General features: G+C 44.8%; 1 protein-coding gene across 3 annotated transcripts in view; it reads right to left on the reverse strand.

The window, feature by feature from the left end:
- Window positions 1-14,547, reverse strand: part of plod2 (procollagen-lysine, 2-oxoglutarate 5-dioxygenase 2) — a 149,616-nt gene that overhangs the window by 36,026 nt on the left and 99,043 nt on the right. For all 3 annotated transcript variants that reach the window (XM_080185964.1, XM_080185963.1, XM_080185965.1), the window contains exons 9-12: window positions 11,037-11,162; window positions 9,433-9,551; window positions 7,906-8,010; window positions 1,351-1,476 (exon numbers count right to left, since the gene is read on the reverse strand). In XM_080185964.1, the coding sequence (XP_080042090.1) occupies window positions 1,351-1,476; window positions 7,906-8,010; window positions 9,433-9,551; window positions 11,037-11,162 (476 nt within the window). The remainder of the gene's footprint in view (window positions 1-1,350; window positions 1,477-7,905; window positions 8,011-9,432; window positions 9,552-11,036; window positions 11,163-14,547) is intronic.

Genomic DNA, 14,547 nt, shown 5'->3' on the forward strand with positions numbered 1-14,547 from the left:
TACCAGGGCCAAGTAACAGCCACCAAGGATGGACAACTATAGGCAGCATAGGAGGTGAGCAGACTGGGCAATAGGACACACAACAATTTCACTTGTATTAATCTTTCAAATAATATTTCTGCATTCCATTTGAACATCTGGGCAATTCACGTGTTCGTGCCAACATTTTCTGTTCTGAAGTGTTATGGTAACATCTCCTCTCATTTTTGCAATGTCAAACGTCACAATGTAGTTTAGAGGTCTGACCACTAGGTGATGCTTCTGAGCAACTTCCTAAAGTCACTCCTCCAAATTTGAGCCAGATGTTACGTTCCTCTCGCCGATCGATATGAAGATGCAGCAGGACCAGTAAAATCTGGCAGGTGGCCATCCTGCCATTTACCCACCCTCTCCCAACCTGTCTAGAAATATCATGGGGGTGGGGGTGGGGGTGCGGTAAGTGGAGAACTTACCTTTAGACCATTGATAAATTATTGGTCACTTAAGGGTCTCATTTGCTGCTGCCAATATTTCACCCGTGGCAGAGGAGAGGTGCGTGAGGCAGGTCACGCGGGAAGCCTAGCGCATGCAGCTGGCGGCGGACGAGGGGCGGAACACAAAGGCGGCACGGTGGTACAGTGGTTAGCATGGCTATCTCATGGCTCCACATTCAACTCCGGCCTTGGGTGACTGACTGTGTGGAGCTTGCACACTCTCCTCGCCTTCTGCACAAGTCTCCTTCGGGTGCTCTGGCTTCCTCCCACAATCTAAAGATGTGCAGGTTAATTGGATTGGCCATGCTAAATTGCCTTTTAATGTCCCAAGATGTGTGGGTTGGTTGGATTAGCTACGGGAAATGTGAGGAATTCCAGGGATATGGAAAGATGAAGGTCAGGAGGCTGAATAAACACACTGTCAGAGACTCGGTACAGACTTGATGGGCCGAATGGTCTCTTCCAGCCTCTTGAACTACCTACCACCCCAGTGCCATTCTTGGTGAGACCCCAAACCCCAGCTCCTTGGCAAAATGCCTGTAGTCCCAGTGCTGGTCACCATTCTAAGCTGGTGGTGCTGGGACCAGAGACGTGTTAGCCATCCAATTAACCATTAGCTCTCTTAAGGTGGGACTCCCTCCTGAGATAGGGTGGAAGTCTTACCTTAAAGCAAAGAATCTGCAGGGCAGCCTTGGGGATCATGGACAGACTCCTCCCTACCCTCCCGACATTTTAACCAGGATAGGTGGGGGCCGTGGCATCTTGTGAAGTCCAGCCTTATGTTTTAGTTATATCGGTCACTATATTCAATAACTGATAACTTAAAGCTACACTTTAAACAACTTTTCGTACAGGACGGCAATAAAAAAAAACTTACACTCGATTTCCTTCGACAATATCAACATAATCCTCGGAGCGTGCATAGTAACCATCTGGAGTTAACGCACCCCAGAAATTGGACCACAGCTTTTTATACTGGGTAATCATTGGTGCAATTATCCTCCTATGAAGGTTAGAGAGATATGATGATTAACCAGAAAAAAAAAATCACTTTGCAATCAATTTAGTTAAACATTTGACAGTTTGGGGGCAGAGGGAGACTTTCCAGTTCTGTCCTCCCTTGTAGCAATTGGGGGGGTGGGGAATGGTCCACTGATCTCAGGCAGGATTGTCCAGTTTTGGAGTGAGCGTGGCTGAAAAAACCTGCCCAAGATCACATAAAGAACTCATTTTCCTCTTTTGCAGATTTATCCATCGCCTGATCGTGCTGATAATGCCAAGGTCGCAGGTTCAACCTCGATACTAGCCAGTCATCTTTATGGGCAGCACGGTGGCACAGGGGTTAGCACCGCTGCCTCACAACGTCAGGGACCTGGGCTCAATCCCCAGTTTGGGTCACTGTTTGTGCAGAGTCTGCAGGTTCTCTCTGTGTCTGCAAACGTTTCCTCCTGATGCTTCGGTTTCCTCCCACAGTCCAAAGATGTGCGGGTTAGGTGCATTGGCCATGCTAAAATTGCCCCTAAGTGTCCCAGAATGCGTAGTCTAGAGGGATAAATAGGTGGGATTATGGGTATAGGGCGGGGTTGGTGTCGGTGCAGACTCGATGGGCTGAATGGCCTCCTTCTGCACTGAAGGGTTTCTATAAAACCCCGTTATGACCCTCTTGCGAGTTTTAGCCATTGTAGCAGGACTTGTGCCCACATAAAACGGACCCTGAGAATCCCACCCTGGAGCCATGAAGAAGAGCTTTATGGATTTGAAATGCCAATTATATTTTCTCCCTCTACCAATGCTGCCAGGCTTGCTGAGTTTTTCCTTGCTCTTGTTTCAGATTCCAGCATCTGCAATATTTAACTTTTGTCCCACTGCACTGAATTTGACTGACTAATTCAAAACAGCCTTTGTGTAAGACAATGTGGAGAGTCCGGTTCAACATTCCAATATTCTGCACTTAATTTCATGAGCACTTTTACAACACAACTTTATTGTACCTCAGGTGGTGTGTAAATTAAATCAACATTTAAAAAAGCCCAAGTTGATTGCCTAAGCTTCCTAAATGCTTACTACATTGAAATATAATAAGTTCACCAAGATAGAAGCCCCTTCACCAGAATGTGTTTATTTACAATTCCAATAGCAGTACCCAGAGTCCTGGTAGTCAGCAGGATACCTTTGGGAGTGCCAGAGGAACTGACACTCCTGATTATATACAAAAGTAAAGTGTTCCCTGATTGGCCCATCAATTGGCCCCTTAAGGGAGTTCGTATTCCAACAGACCAACTTCAATGGCTTGATTAAAGTCATTACAATAATACAGCCATTAGTTTAATTAAAAGGCATTGATCTTGTCGGTGTAGCTTCAATTAAATGCATTCTCTATTCAACGTTCAATCTTGCTGATTGTTGTGTTCAGGTCCACTGAATTATTGAAAAGTTGGCATTTCAAATGGATGGGAGTAAGTATAGCCAAACTGGTAATAATTCAGCTCAGTTTACACATCTGGGACACAGAATTTAGTTCATTCAACAGAGTTTGAAAGTTTATTAATTAGTGCCACAAGTAGGCCTACATTAACAGTGTAAGCAGTCCCACAACACTAGGTTAAAGTCCAACAGTTTTATATGGTAGCACGAGCTTTTGAAGCATTGCTCCTTCATCAGGTGAGTCAACATTAACACTGCAGTGGAGTTACTGTGAAATTCACCTAGTCGCCACACTCCAGCACCTGTTCGGGTACACGGAGGGAGAATTTAGCATGGACAATACACATAGCCAATTCTTTTAGAGTGTGGGAGGAAACTGGAGCACCTGGAATAAACCCACGCAGACATGGGGAGAAGGTGCAGACTCTGCACAGACAGTGACTCAAGCCAGGAATCGAACCCAGATACCTGATGCTGTGAGGCACCAGTGCTAAACACTGTGCCATCGTGCTGCCCTTACTCCAGGAGTGAGGAAACGCAAAGTGTTTGGTGTCCACTGGGTGGGGCAGGAACATGTAAATTAACTGAAGAGATCTTGCAAAGGAAGAGAAGTCTTTAGGCAGATGGAGAATGCAATGCGTTGAAAACTGTCGCACCAGGTTTTCATCCTGCTTTACATTTGATCAGAAGCATGATGAAAATGGGATGCATTTGTGCAAATTCAAAGGGGTTAATGTGCATTGAAGAGAATGCTGGCCTGAGTTTAAAACATAGAACATAACAGCGCAGAACAGGCCCTTCGGCCCACGATGTTGCGCCGACCAGCTTTTTTAAAAAAAACAACACTAACCCACTAATCTAAACCAATCCCATTTCGTCCATAAACCTATCCACAGATCTCTTAAACGCCCCCAAACTAGGCGCATTTACAACTGCAGCAGGCAGGGCATTCCAGTCCCTCACCACCCTCTGGGTAAAGAACCTACCCCTGACATCAGTCCTATAACTACCCCCCCTTAATTTAAAGCCGTGCCCCCTCGTGCTAGATTTCTCCATCCTAGGAAAAAGGCTATTGCTATCCACCCTGTCTAAACCTCTAATCATCTTATATGTTTCAATAAGGTCCCCTCTTAGCCGCCTTCTTTCCAGCGAAAACAACCCCAAATCTCTCAGTCTCTCCTCATAGGATCTCCCCTCCATACCAGGCAACATCCTGGTACACCTCCTCTGCACCCTCTCCAAAGCCTCCACATCCTTCCTGTAATGTGGGGACCAGAACTGCACACAGTACTCCAAGTGCGGCCGCACCAGAGTTGTGTACAGTTGCATCATGACGCTGCGACTCCTAAATTCAATCCCCCTGCCAATAAACGCCAAGACACCGTATGCCTCCTTAACAACCTTATCTACTTGATTCCCAACTTTCAGGGATCTATGTACACGTACACCTAGATCCCTCTGCTCCTCCACACTATTCAAAGTCCTCCCGTTAGCCCAATACTCAACACATCTGTTATTCCTACCGAAATGAATTACCTCACACTTCTCCACATTAAACTCCATCCGCCACCTCGCGGCCCAGCTCTGCAACCTTTCTAAGTCACCCTGCAAACTATGACACCCTTCCTCACAATCTACCACACCTCCGACTTTGGTGTCATCAGCAAACTTACTAATCCACCCAACTATACCCTCATCCAGATCATTAATAAAAATTACAAACAGCAGTGGCCCCAAAACAGATCCCTGAGGCACACCACTCGTAACTGAACTCCATGACGAATATTTACCATCAACCACCACCCTCTGTCTCCTATCTGCTAGCCAAACTTGCACTCTTTTCTGACTGGCTGGAACAAGTAAATTGCCAAATGCTACATGGCAAATATTTGATCATCTATTGGGAAAGTGAGCCACCGCAAACTGGAATTTTAAAAATTTATTCATGGTTCATGGGCATCGCTGGCTGGCCAGCATTTATTGCCCATCCCTAATTGCCCTTGTACTGAGTGTTTGCTGGGCCATTTCAGAGGACAGCTAAGAGTCAACCACATTGCTGCGGCTCTGGAGTCACATGTAGGCCACAGCAGGGAAGGACAGCAGATTTGATTCCCTACAAGAACATTAGTGAACCAGACGGGTTTTTCTGACCATCCACAATGGCTTCACGGTCATCAGTAGATTCTTAATTCCAGATGTTTTTTATTGAATTCCTGTGGCGGGATTCGAACCCGGGTCCCCAAAACATTAGCTGAGTTTCTAAATAAATAGTCTAAGCCGTAATATCACTAGGCCATCGCCTCTGCCAAAAAGATCGACAAAAAGAAATGAAGGTATATTTAGAAATAACTTTCTGAAAATAGGTAGCCATTTAAACTAAGTGTGAACAAAGGAACAAGAGTAAGCCATTTCAGCCCCTTAACCCTGTTGTGACATTCTATACCTCTAACATATTTGTCCATTTGTTTCCATGTTCCTTCATTTCCTGACTAGCAAAAATCAATCTCTCTCTTAAATTTTCAAATATTCCGGTTTCCAGAACTTTTTGGGCAGCATTCCAGGATTCCATTGAATTCTGTGTGAAAGCTGCTGCCTGATTTCGCTGTCAGATTAATTTTAAGATTACACCTCCTCATTCTAGATTCCCGCACCAGAGGAAAGAGTTTCTTTCCATTGAAGCTACAGAAATGTTTTTCTGTTTAAACAGCTGTTACATCAGCCCTCAGCTATGTAAACCCAAATCCCTTTGCCCCTGCACTGCTGCTGGTCTCTCGCCATTGAATAAATTTTCCGATTTGACTTTCTGTAAGGGAAGGATGGGGAAGGGGAAAGCTTCCCGGGAATGGTTCCAGGGATGAGGAACTCCAGTTTCGATTGGAGAAGCTGGGGCTGTCCTCCTTGAAGAAGACTACATTACGAGGAAATTCAATCGAGGTGTTTCAGAACGATGAGGGGTCTGGACCAAACATACGGAGAGCAAATATTTCCACGGGGGAAAAAGACCAAGCGGCAGAGGGCACCAATTTGAGGTGCCTGGCAAATGAAGCAACAAGTTGAGGAAAATCTTTTTTAACAATGATTTGTTAGGATCTGGAATGCACTGCCTGGGAGTGCAGATTCAATCGAGATCTTCAAAGAGAATTAGATAATTAAGAGAAGAGAAAAAAATTGACGCGTTACAGGGAAAAGGGTATGGAAATGGCTCTAGATGGAACTGCTCATGCTGAGAACCAGCGTGGACATGACTGGCCAAATGGCCTCCTTCTGGGCTGTAACCATTCCATGATTCCACTTCTATCTCACAATTTCCTTCTTTTTTTTGAAGATAGGAGTAGGAGGAGGCCATTCGAGCCTGTTCCATCATTCATCACAATCATGGCTGATCGTCCAACTCAGTAGCCTAATCCTGCTTTCTCCCCATAACCTTTCGCCCCAAGTGCTATATCCAGCTGTCTCTTGAATACATTCAGTGTTTTGGCATCAACTACTTCCTGTGGTCCACAGGCTCACCACTCTTTGGGCGAAGAAATGTCTGCTCACCTCCGTCCTAAATGGTCTACCCCAAATCCTCACACTCTGACCCCTGGTTCTGGATTCCTCCACCATCGGGAACATTCTCCCTGCATCTACCCTGTCTGGTCCTGTTAGAATGAGGGGGGATCTATGAGATCCCCCCTCATTCACCTGTACTCCAGTGAAAACAATCTTAACCTAGTCAATCTCTCTTCATAAATCAGTCCCGCCGTATGCAGAATCAGCCTGGTAAACTTCGCTGCATTCCTTCGAGAACAAGAACATCCAGAAAAGGAGACCAAACTGCACACAATATTCGAGGTGTGGCCTCACCAAGGCCCTGTATTGCAACATCACTGTAGTCAGAACCTCTCGCAATGAAGGCCAACATGCCATTTGCCTTCTTTACTGCCTGCTGCACCCGCAAGCTTACAAGTTTGGCCTGTTGAGAAAGAGGTCACTGCTCCCACACTTGGATTGCAAACCAAAAATGGTGTCCTTGGGCTCTCACATCTAAACAGGACACTGGTGATTGTGGCTTCACACCCACTGCTCAAATAGTGAGACATAGTTAATATCAGAACTTGACATGGGATCAGGGAAGCTCAAGAGAAGGATCTTATTTTAACTGTTTCCACTCACAAGGAGGCAATGGCCTAGTGGCATTATCACCCGACTATTAATCCGGAAACTCCGCTCATGTTTTGGGCACCGGGGTTCGAAACTGCCAATGGCAGAGGGTGGAATTTGAATTCGATAAAAAATATCTGGAATTAAGAATCTGCTGATGACCAAGAAGCCATTGTCGGAAAAGCCCATTAATGTCCTTTAGGGAAGGAAATCCGCCGTCCTTACCTGGTCTGGCCTAAATATGACTCGAGAGCCACAGCAATGTGGTTGACTCTTAACTGCCCTCTGAAATGGCCCAGCAAGCTATTCACTTCAAGGGCAACTGGGGATGGGCAATAAGTGCTGGCAAAGCTCACACCCCATGAACAAATAAAAAAACCTTCCTGGTAAGGGTTGAGGAGAATCATTGGGCCAGTTAAAAATCAGCTTCTGAGCGTTTGATCAGTCTCGACTGATTATTGGCACTTTTTTCCGTAATTAAGGGACTTTTCTGTTATTAAGGGACCACAACATGATAATCTGCTTACGGCGCATGTTTTGACTCTACCATTTCAGGTCTGGATCACAATTTCACAGGTGTGGCTACAAAAAGGTGACTTTTTTTTAAAAACTAATGTTTAATGGCCAATGGGATCAAAGGTTATGGGGAGAAAGCAGGATCAGCCATGATCATAACAAATGGGGGAGCAGGTTTGAATGGTCAAATGGCCTCCTTCTGCTCTGACTCTTTATGTTTCTGTTAGGATTGATTGTGAAAACGTTACCTTATTTCCATTCAGCAGCAGGAAAAAAAAGTACAAGTTTTACAGCGAATCCGCCTTAACCAGCACACAACTAAAATATTAATCGGGAGTAAACTTGTTACCTGTTTTGCTCAATTAAAAGCTTCAGTGTATCTGGGTTTGTCAATACAACATCCGCATCAAGATTGAAGTAATAATCACATCCTGGATTCTGGCGACAGTAATCCCTAGGTTGGGAATACAAGAGGACAGTATGAGACAGTTAAATTATACTTCTCTTGTAGCCACAAAGCTGACCTACTCTAAAATCACTGTCCTTAGTAACGGAAATGATCATAACCTTCTCTTTTTTCCCACACTGAGAATTTGCTGAAGTCATTATGTTTATTTTGGCAAGTTTAAAAATAGAAGAAAAAGGACTTTCAAACTTCCAACAAAAACCTTTGAAGGAAATCTGCTCGCCTGATGCTTTTGTACTTCCCTCTTTGAAGAGCACAAATATTTTTATGACTTTTTGGTCGGTCAGCCCTCAATCAGACTGTCTGCTAGTTGGGAAAGGGAATAAAGATGTTCTGAAGAGGTCCGTCCATCAAGTTCAAGGCTATCTACATGTTGCCAGTATTTCTGGGATTCCCAGCCACTGTCAAGGCACCTCTGCTTCCTTTCCCATCAAAATCGAGGCCAATGTTTCCCAAAGGTTGGCGTTGGGTTTGTGCCATTTTGGGTGCAGGCCATACCGTTTGGTTCCGGAGAAGCTCACTGTGGTCTCCGTGATAATGCCCCATTCTAACTCTGGCCACTTTCAAAGATCGTAACGAATGGCGCAGCAGATTTAAAAGGTCAAATGGCCTCCTCCTGCTCCTACCCTCTATGTTTCAATGTGACACACATTGACACAAATGGGTCTGTGCTATCACTTCCATCTGAGCAGCAACAACCAAGGACAGCACGGTAGCAGAGTGGTTAGCACTGCTGCCTCACTGCGCCAGGGACCCGGATTCGATTCTGGCCTCGGGTCACTGTGTGTGTGGAGTTTGCACATCCTCTCTGTGTCTGCGTGGGTTTGCTCCAGTTTCCTCCCACATTCCAAAGATGTGCGGGTTAGGTTGATTGGCCATGCTAAGTTGGCCCTTGTGTCAGGGGATTAGCAAGGTAAATATGTGGGATTACAAGAATAGGGCCTGGTGGGATTATTGTCGGTGCAGACCTGATGGGCTGAATGGCCTCCTTCTGCACTGTGGGATTCTATGCCACATTCAAGGTGTGACACACATTGACACGAATGGGTCTGTGCTGTCACTTCCGTCTGAGCAGCAACAACAAACCAAATGGTGTCAGTAGAACACAGTTAGTTTCTAAACTTAAGAAAATAATGGTAATTTTATATCTGCCATTTAAAACCTAACAAGAGGAGAAACATATCAAAATGACAATGGTGGAAGTCAAAAACAAGGGTCAGTTTTTTGCGGATATTCTGTGCACCCTCCAAAATAGCAAATAGAACCCCATTCCAGAATTCCCATTCCCATTCCCAATGCCCTCCAGTTTGTTTTGGCACAGGAGAAGAGTGCATGCAGTGGGCATTCCCAATCTGGCATCATGCTATTCCAATTTAGCCATGGATACAGCCTTTGAAAGCAGAAACTCACATTCCCATATTCCTGGCATCGCCTTCGCCCAGGATTTCCTCTGGACCCACAAACTTCACTTGGAGTTCACCTTTGTGTTTCTTCCAGAACTGGTGCAGATGTTTCTCGTGGTAAACTTCCTGGAGGAGAACAGAGTTTAAGAAGCAGAATTAATGGACTGTATTTTGCAATCAGCAGCAAATGAATGACACGCTGAACAGTTGCTGAGAGACTTCAATTGTGTGGGAAGGAGGGGTCATGAGGGAACCCTCTGCAGTTGACCTGGGACAGACATTAATGGGTGAGCAGCCAATCAGTCCAAGGAGTTCTGACTGGCCCAGGAAATTTCAACAGGCCTTTGAAGAAAGACTCGGGGAGGAAAGCGAGAACATGTTATGTCCGAAAGGAATGCTGACATATCCTTGCATCTTCCCGCTTTTCCCGTGGGTAGCTCAGGTGGGAAAATTCAGCCTCAGAGTCTGAACCTGGCTGTGCCAAGCGGAATATTTAATCCAGTGTGAAAGACAGCTCTTTCCACTCTCATATATTTCAATGGCAAATCAGTTGGTGAGGTACAGGCATAGCAAATCTTGTGAATGAGGGGGAAACATTACAAATCAGACAAACCTTCCTGATTTCCTGTGTTTTATTGTGCATGTGCAGGCACTGCAAGCTTTTGTATCATTTATTCCATCATCACGGCAATCGCTGATCACCTCATTGTCACTGGTACAGCAAAACCTAGGACAATGTTGAAATCACTGGACATCAAATAGGGACCAAAAAAAGATGTTATGGGTGGTGAGCCAGCTTCCCCCATAAGTAGGGGAGTTCCAGAACTAGGGGTCACAGTTTAAGGATAAGAGGTAAACCTTTTAGGGCTGAGGTGAGGAGAAATTTCTTCACCCAGAGTAGAATTCACTACCACAGAAAGTAGTTGAGGCCAAGAAGGAATTAGATATAGCTCTTGGGGCTAAAAGAGTCTAGAGAAATGGGCAGTGGGGTGGTGGTGAGATCAGGATATTGAATTTGATGATCACATTGATTGGCAGAGCAAGGTCAAAGGGCCAAATGGCCTATCCTGTTTCTAATTTCTAAGTTTCCACATTTTATTATTTTATTCTTAAAAAACGAACCCATCGACTTTTCTTTTATTCAAGAATGGGACATGGGCATCGCTGGCTGGACAGCATTTATTGCCCAACCCTAGTTGCCTTTTGTGGGGGGGGGGGTAGTTGAGAGGCAACCACATTGCTGTGGCTCTGGAGTCACATGTAGGCCAGACCAGGTCAGGACGGCAGATTTCCTTCCCTAAAGGACATTAGCGAACCAGATGGGTTTTTCTGACAATCAGCAATGGTTTCATCGTCATCAGTAGATTCTGAATTCCAGGTCTTTTTTTTTAATTGAATTCAAATTCCACCCTCTGCCGTGGTGGGATTTGAACCCGGGTCCCCAGAACATCAGCTGAGTTTCTGGATTAATAGTCTAAGGAGAATGCCACGAGGCCATCGCCTCCCCAAACTAAACTGCAGGCTATGTTAAATTTATTATCATTTCCATTTAATCTACGCTGGGGAGTTTAGAGAATCAGAGGAGTGCACATCCACAAAGGGAAAACTCACTTTGTTGTGAATAAAGAAAGTAAGCTTCTCCCTTGGATAATCGAGGGTCAGAAGCCTTTCCAAAAACTCTGGAAGAAAAGGTGTTGGCTTTTCAATGAATACACCGACAGTCACACTGGGGTATTCCTGAAAGACAAATACATTGAATCAAATTAGTTATAATAAAACCTCCTCTGCACACCGTTAGTTAAACCCAGACAGAGAACAATCAAATTACACAACATCACCAGGAGGTACTTTAACCTCACTGAATCTTTAATCCAATAGACAGCATTCACTTCCACACCGAGCAAAATGGACTGCATTTCTAAATGAAAATTGAAACTTCCTATTAACCTTTCTACGAAACAGCGATGAAACAAAAGTGACAATTTCCTTTCCAGGATGCAAATGTTTTCTTTCTCGCCCTTGGACAGAAATTTGCTCAACAATCAGCTCAGTCTCAAGGATTTAGGTTGTGCTACAATAAAGCAATGGCTTCTTCAAGATAATCCAAACAAGTAAAGGAATACAGTTGAGGAAAACAGAAATATTTGCGTGGTGCCAGATGCATAGCAGAATTTTAAGGCAGGTAGGCTTGCAGGTGTTGGTCACCATGAAGTGCCATGATGTCTTTTCTGGCTCTCACCCTCTCTTCTCCTGTCCCCACTGCAAATTTACGAGCAGCAGGCGAGATGTGTTTGGTAGGCCGTTTGCCCTGGAGCCAAATGAGGCCCTTAAATAACCAATTAGTGGTAACTCGCGGGCCACTTACTGCCTTCATTGCTATTTCCATGTGGATTGAAGCAGGCAATAAGTCAGAAACCCAGCTAGTAACAATCCCAAGCATTAGGCTCCAAACACCCCCACTTTCCTCCTACTTCTCTACCCTGTCCACTCTGGCTCCCAATCCCTCTTGCTGGGGCCTTCAGCCTGGCCCAGGTCATACCCACACCCCTACCCAGATCTCCATCGCAGATTGAACTTGCATCTAGTACTGGTAGGGAACATTGTGTGGCACTGCATGCAGTCCCAGCAATGGCCACCACACCCAGTGGCACTGCTGGGATCAAAGAGCTGCTATTGATCTCATTGGCTGTGTTTGGACCCTGGCCCAGAATCCCAAATTACATCAGGAAGCCAGACTGGTCTCCAAATATCTTTCTATTTAGGCATGAATCTGAAGATAGAATGTTTAGTGTTAGATTTTTTTAAAATTAATTTATTAGTGTCACAAGTAGGCTTACATTAACACTGCAATGAAGTTACTGTGAAAATACCCTACTCGCCACACTCAGGCGCCTGTTTGGGTACACTGAGGGAGAATTTAGCATGGCCAATGCACTTAACCAGCATGTCTTTTGGACTTTTGGGAAGAAACCCGAGCACCCGGAGGAAACCTATGCAGACATGGGGAGAACGTGCAGACTCCATACAAACAGTGATCCGAGCCGGAAACCAAACCCGGGTCCCTGGCGCTGTAAGGCAGCAGTGCGAACCACTGTGCCACCAACCAAATAAGCAACATTCTTCTTAAAACTCAAAACCTACTTTAAATACATTTAGCAATCATAAATATACTTGCTATAATGAGTACAAGTTGCCTTGAACCTTTCAGAGAAAGATCTTGAGAACAGAGCAGCTTGCAGACATCTGTCTTTAAACAAACCCTAGCTAGAACTCTCAGCCCTTCTTTTCTCTCTGCTACATACCTAGTTCCTCCCATTAACCACATTCTCACATGACCCTGTCAATCCAAACTCACCTTCCATTCCATTAATCAAAATCCCCATGTGACCTTTTCTTTTAGTAACTGAAAGTTCATTAGCTCTCTCCTAAAGAAATACCACATAGCTCAAGTTAGTAATTATCCTGCTTTCCCAGCATCTGAGCTGCCAGACATACTGACTGCCTGTAGGAAAAAATTGAATTTTAAAACAATCCCCTTCAACATAAAAAAAGTTATGTGTATCTATCGCAATAGTACACAGTGGGCAGCTTTCTTGCCAGTTATGGGCAGAAATCTGATCTCAAGGTAAGTAACACCCCAACTGACATTAAATTGCTGTAGAGGCATGGGACTGGGGAGGAGTGGAAGATATGGCCATGCCACCACTCACTGAACATAAAATCCAGCCCAGTGAGCTGGTGGTTCACAATGCAGGACAGCCTTACAACTGACCATTGACCAGTCTGCTCCACAATCACAACTGGGTTTAAATGATTTGCACTAGTTTACCATCTCAGGGAACTTTGAATATAAGTAAAATATTAATTACTGATTAGGAACAGTCAACATGTAAAATAACAATAATTTGTATTACACCATCTTTAACCTTCCCAGAACATCAATCAGGAATGGACAATAAATATAACCTTGCTATCCATCACTAACATCACAAATACTTACATACAGGTAAAAATAATTGCCAACTATGTAGAGTTTGAGAGCTTTAAAATGAAATTGAAGAACTGGCAATGGTGTCCCCGAATGGGGTAGAAACTAGTCAGGGGATGCTCATTTCCTATATAGAATCCTACGGTGCAGGAGGCCTTTCAGCCCATCAATTCTGCACCAACCACAATCCCATCCAGCCCCTAAATCCCCATAGCCCCATGAATTTGCCCTGCTAATGCCCCTGATACCAAGGGGCAATTTAGCATGGCCAATCAACCTAACCTGCACATCTTTGGATTGTTGGAGGAATCTGGGGCATCCGGACGAAACCCATGCAGACACAGGGAGTACGTGCAGACCCCACACAGACAGTGACTCAAACTGGGAATTGAAGTCCAATCTCTGGTGCTGTGGGGCAGCAGTGCTCACCACTATGCCACCGTGTCACCCTACATGGGCTCATTCCCATCATCCATCCTTTTCAAAGCTACCAAGTAATTGCTCTCTCCCTTCAACAACATCTGGTTTCAGTCTCCAAGTGATGCTGCACCCTAACCACTGCCCCAACTGCAACAAATCCCAAAGCAGCTAAATATTCTAAAGTTCCATAAACCTCTTCTCCATCGCTCAACATTGAGCCCCTTCTCAATAATTACAAAGCTCAACGCTGCTCAGAACCTTCAAAGATCCTTTTATATTATATGTTACAGCTTTTGCTATCCAAAGACCCAAGAATTCCATTGCTCATAAATCATGGAACTATCTTCATATTTCAGTACTCCAGCTGTTCTTCTTGGTTTTGCCAGACCTAAGGAGCATATGAATATGTTCCTCAAACTTCCAAGACCCCACTGCCAAAGGTTATCCATATGGATTTTCAGACCGTCCGTCTTTGACCGAGCCCTCCTGGCAGAAACATGCAGTGACCTCACTAACATAGTTAAAGAGGGGCTAGGTTGAGGTTAGGAGCCAAAGGAATTCTGGTACCAATTAACAGCACTCTCTTCACAAGTCTGTACAACGAGATGTTAACTTGCGGCTCTACTTAGAAAGGGGTTCAGAAGCTTCAGTCAGGCAAAGCTGCAAGAGGCCAGGTGGTTAAGAATATTGTGCAGCATTAATGCCAACAGCATG

The sequence above is a fragment of the Carcharhinus amblyrhynchos genome, chromosome 3, assembly GCF_965287045.1.
Source record: "Carcharhinus amblyrhynchos chromosome 3, sCarAmb.v2.hapA, whole genome shotgun sequence".
NCBI classification, from domain to species: Eukaryota; Metazoa; Chordata; class Chondrichthyes; order Carcharhiniformes; family Carcharhinidae; genus Carcharhinus; species Carcharhinus amblyrhynchos.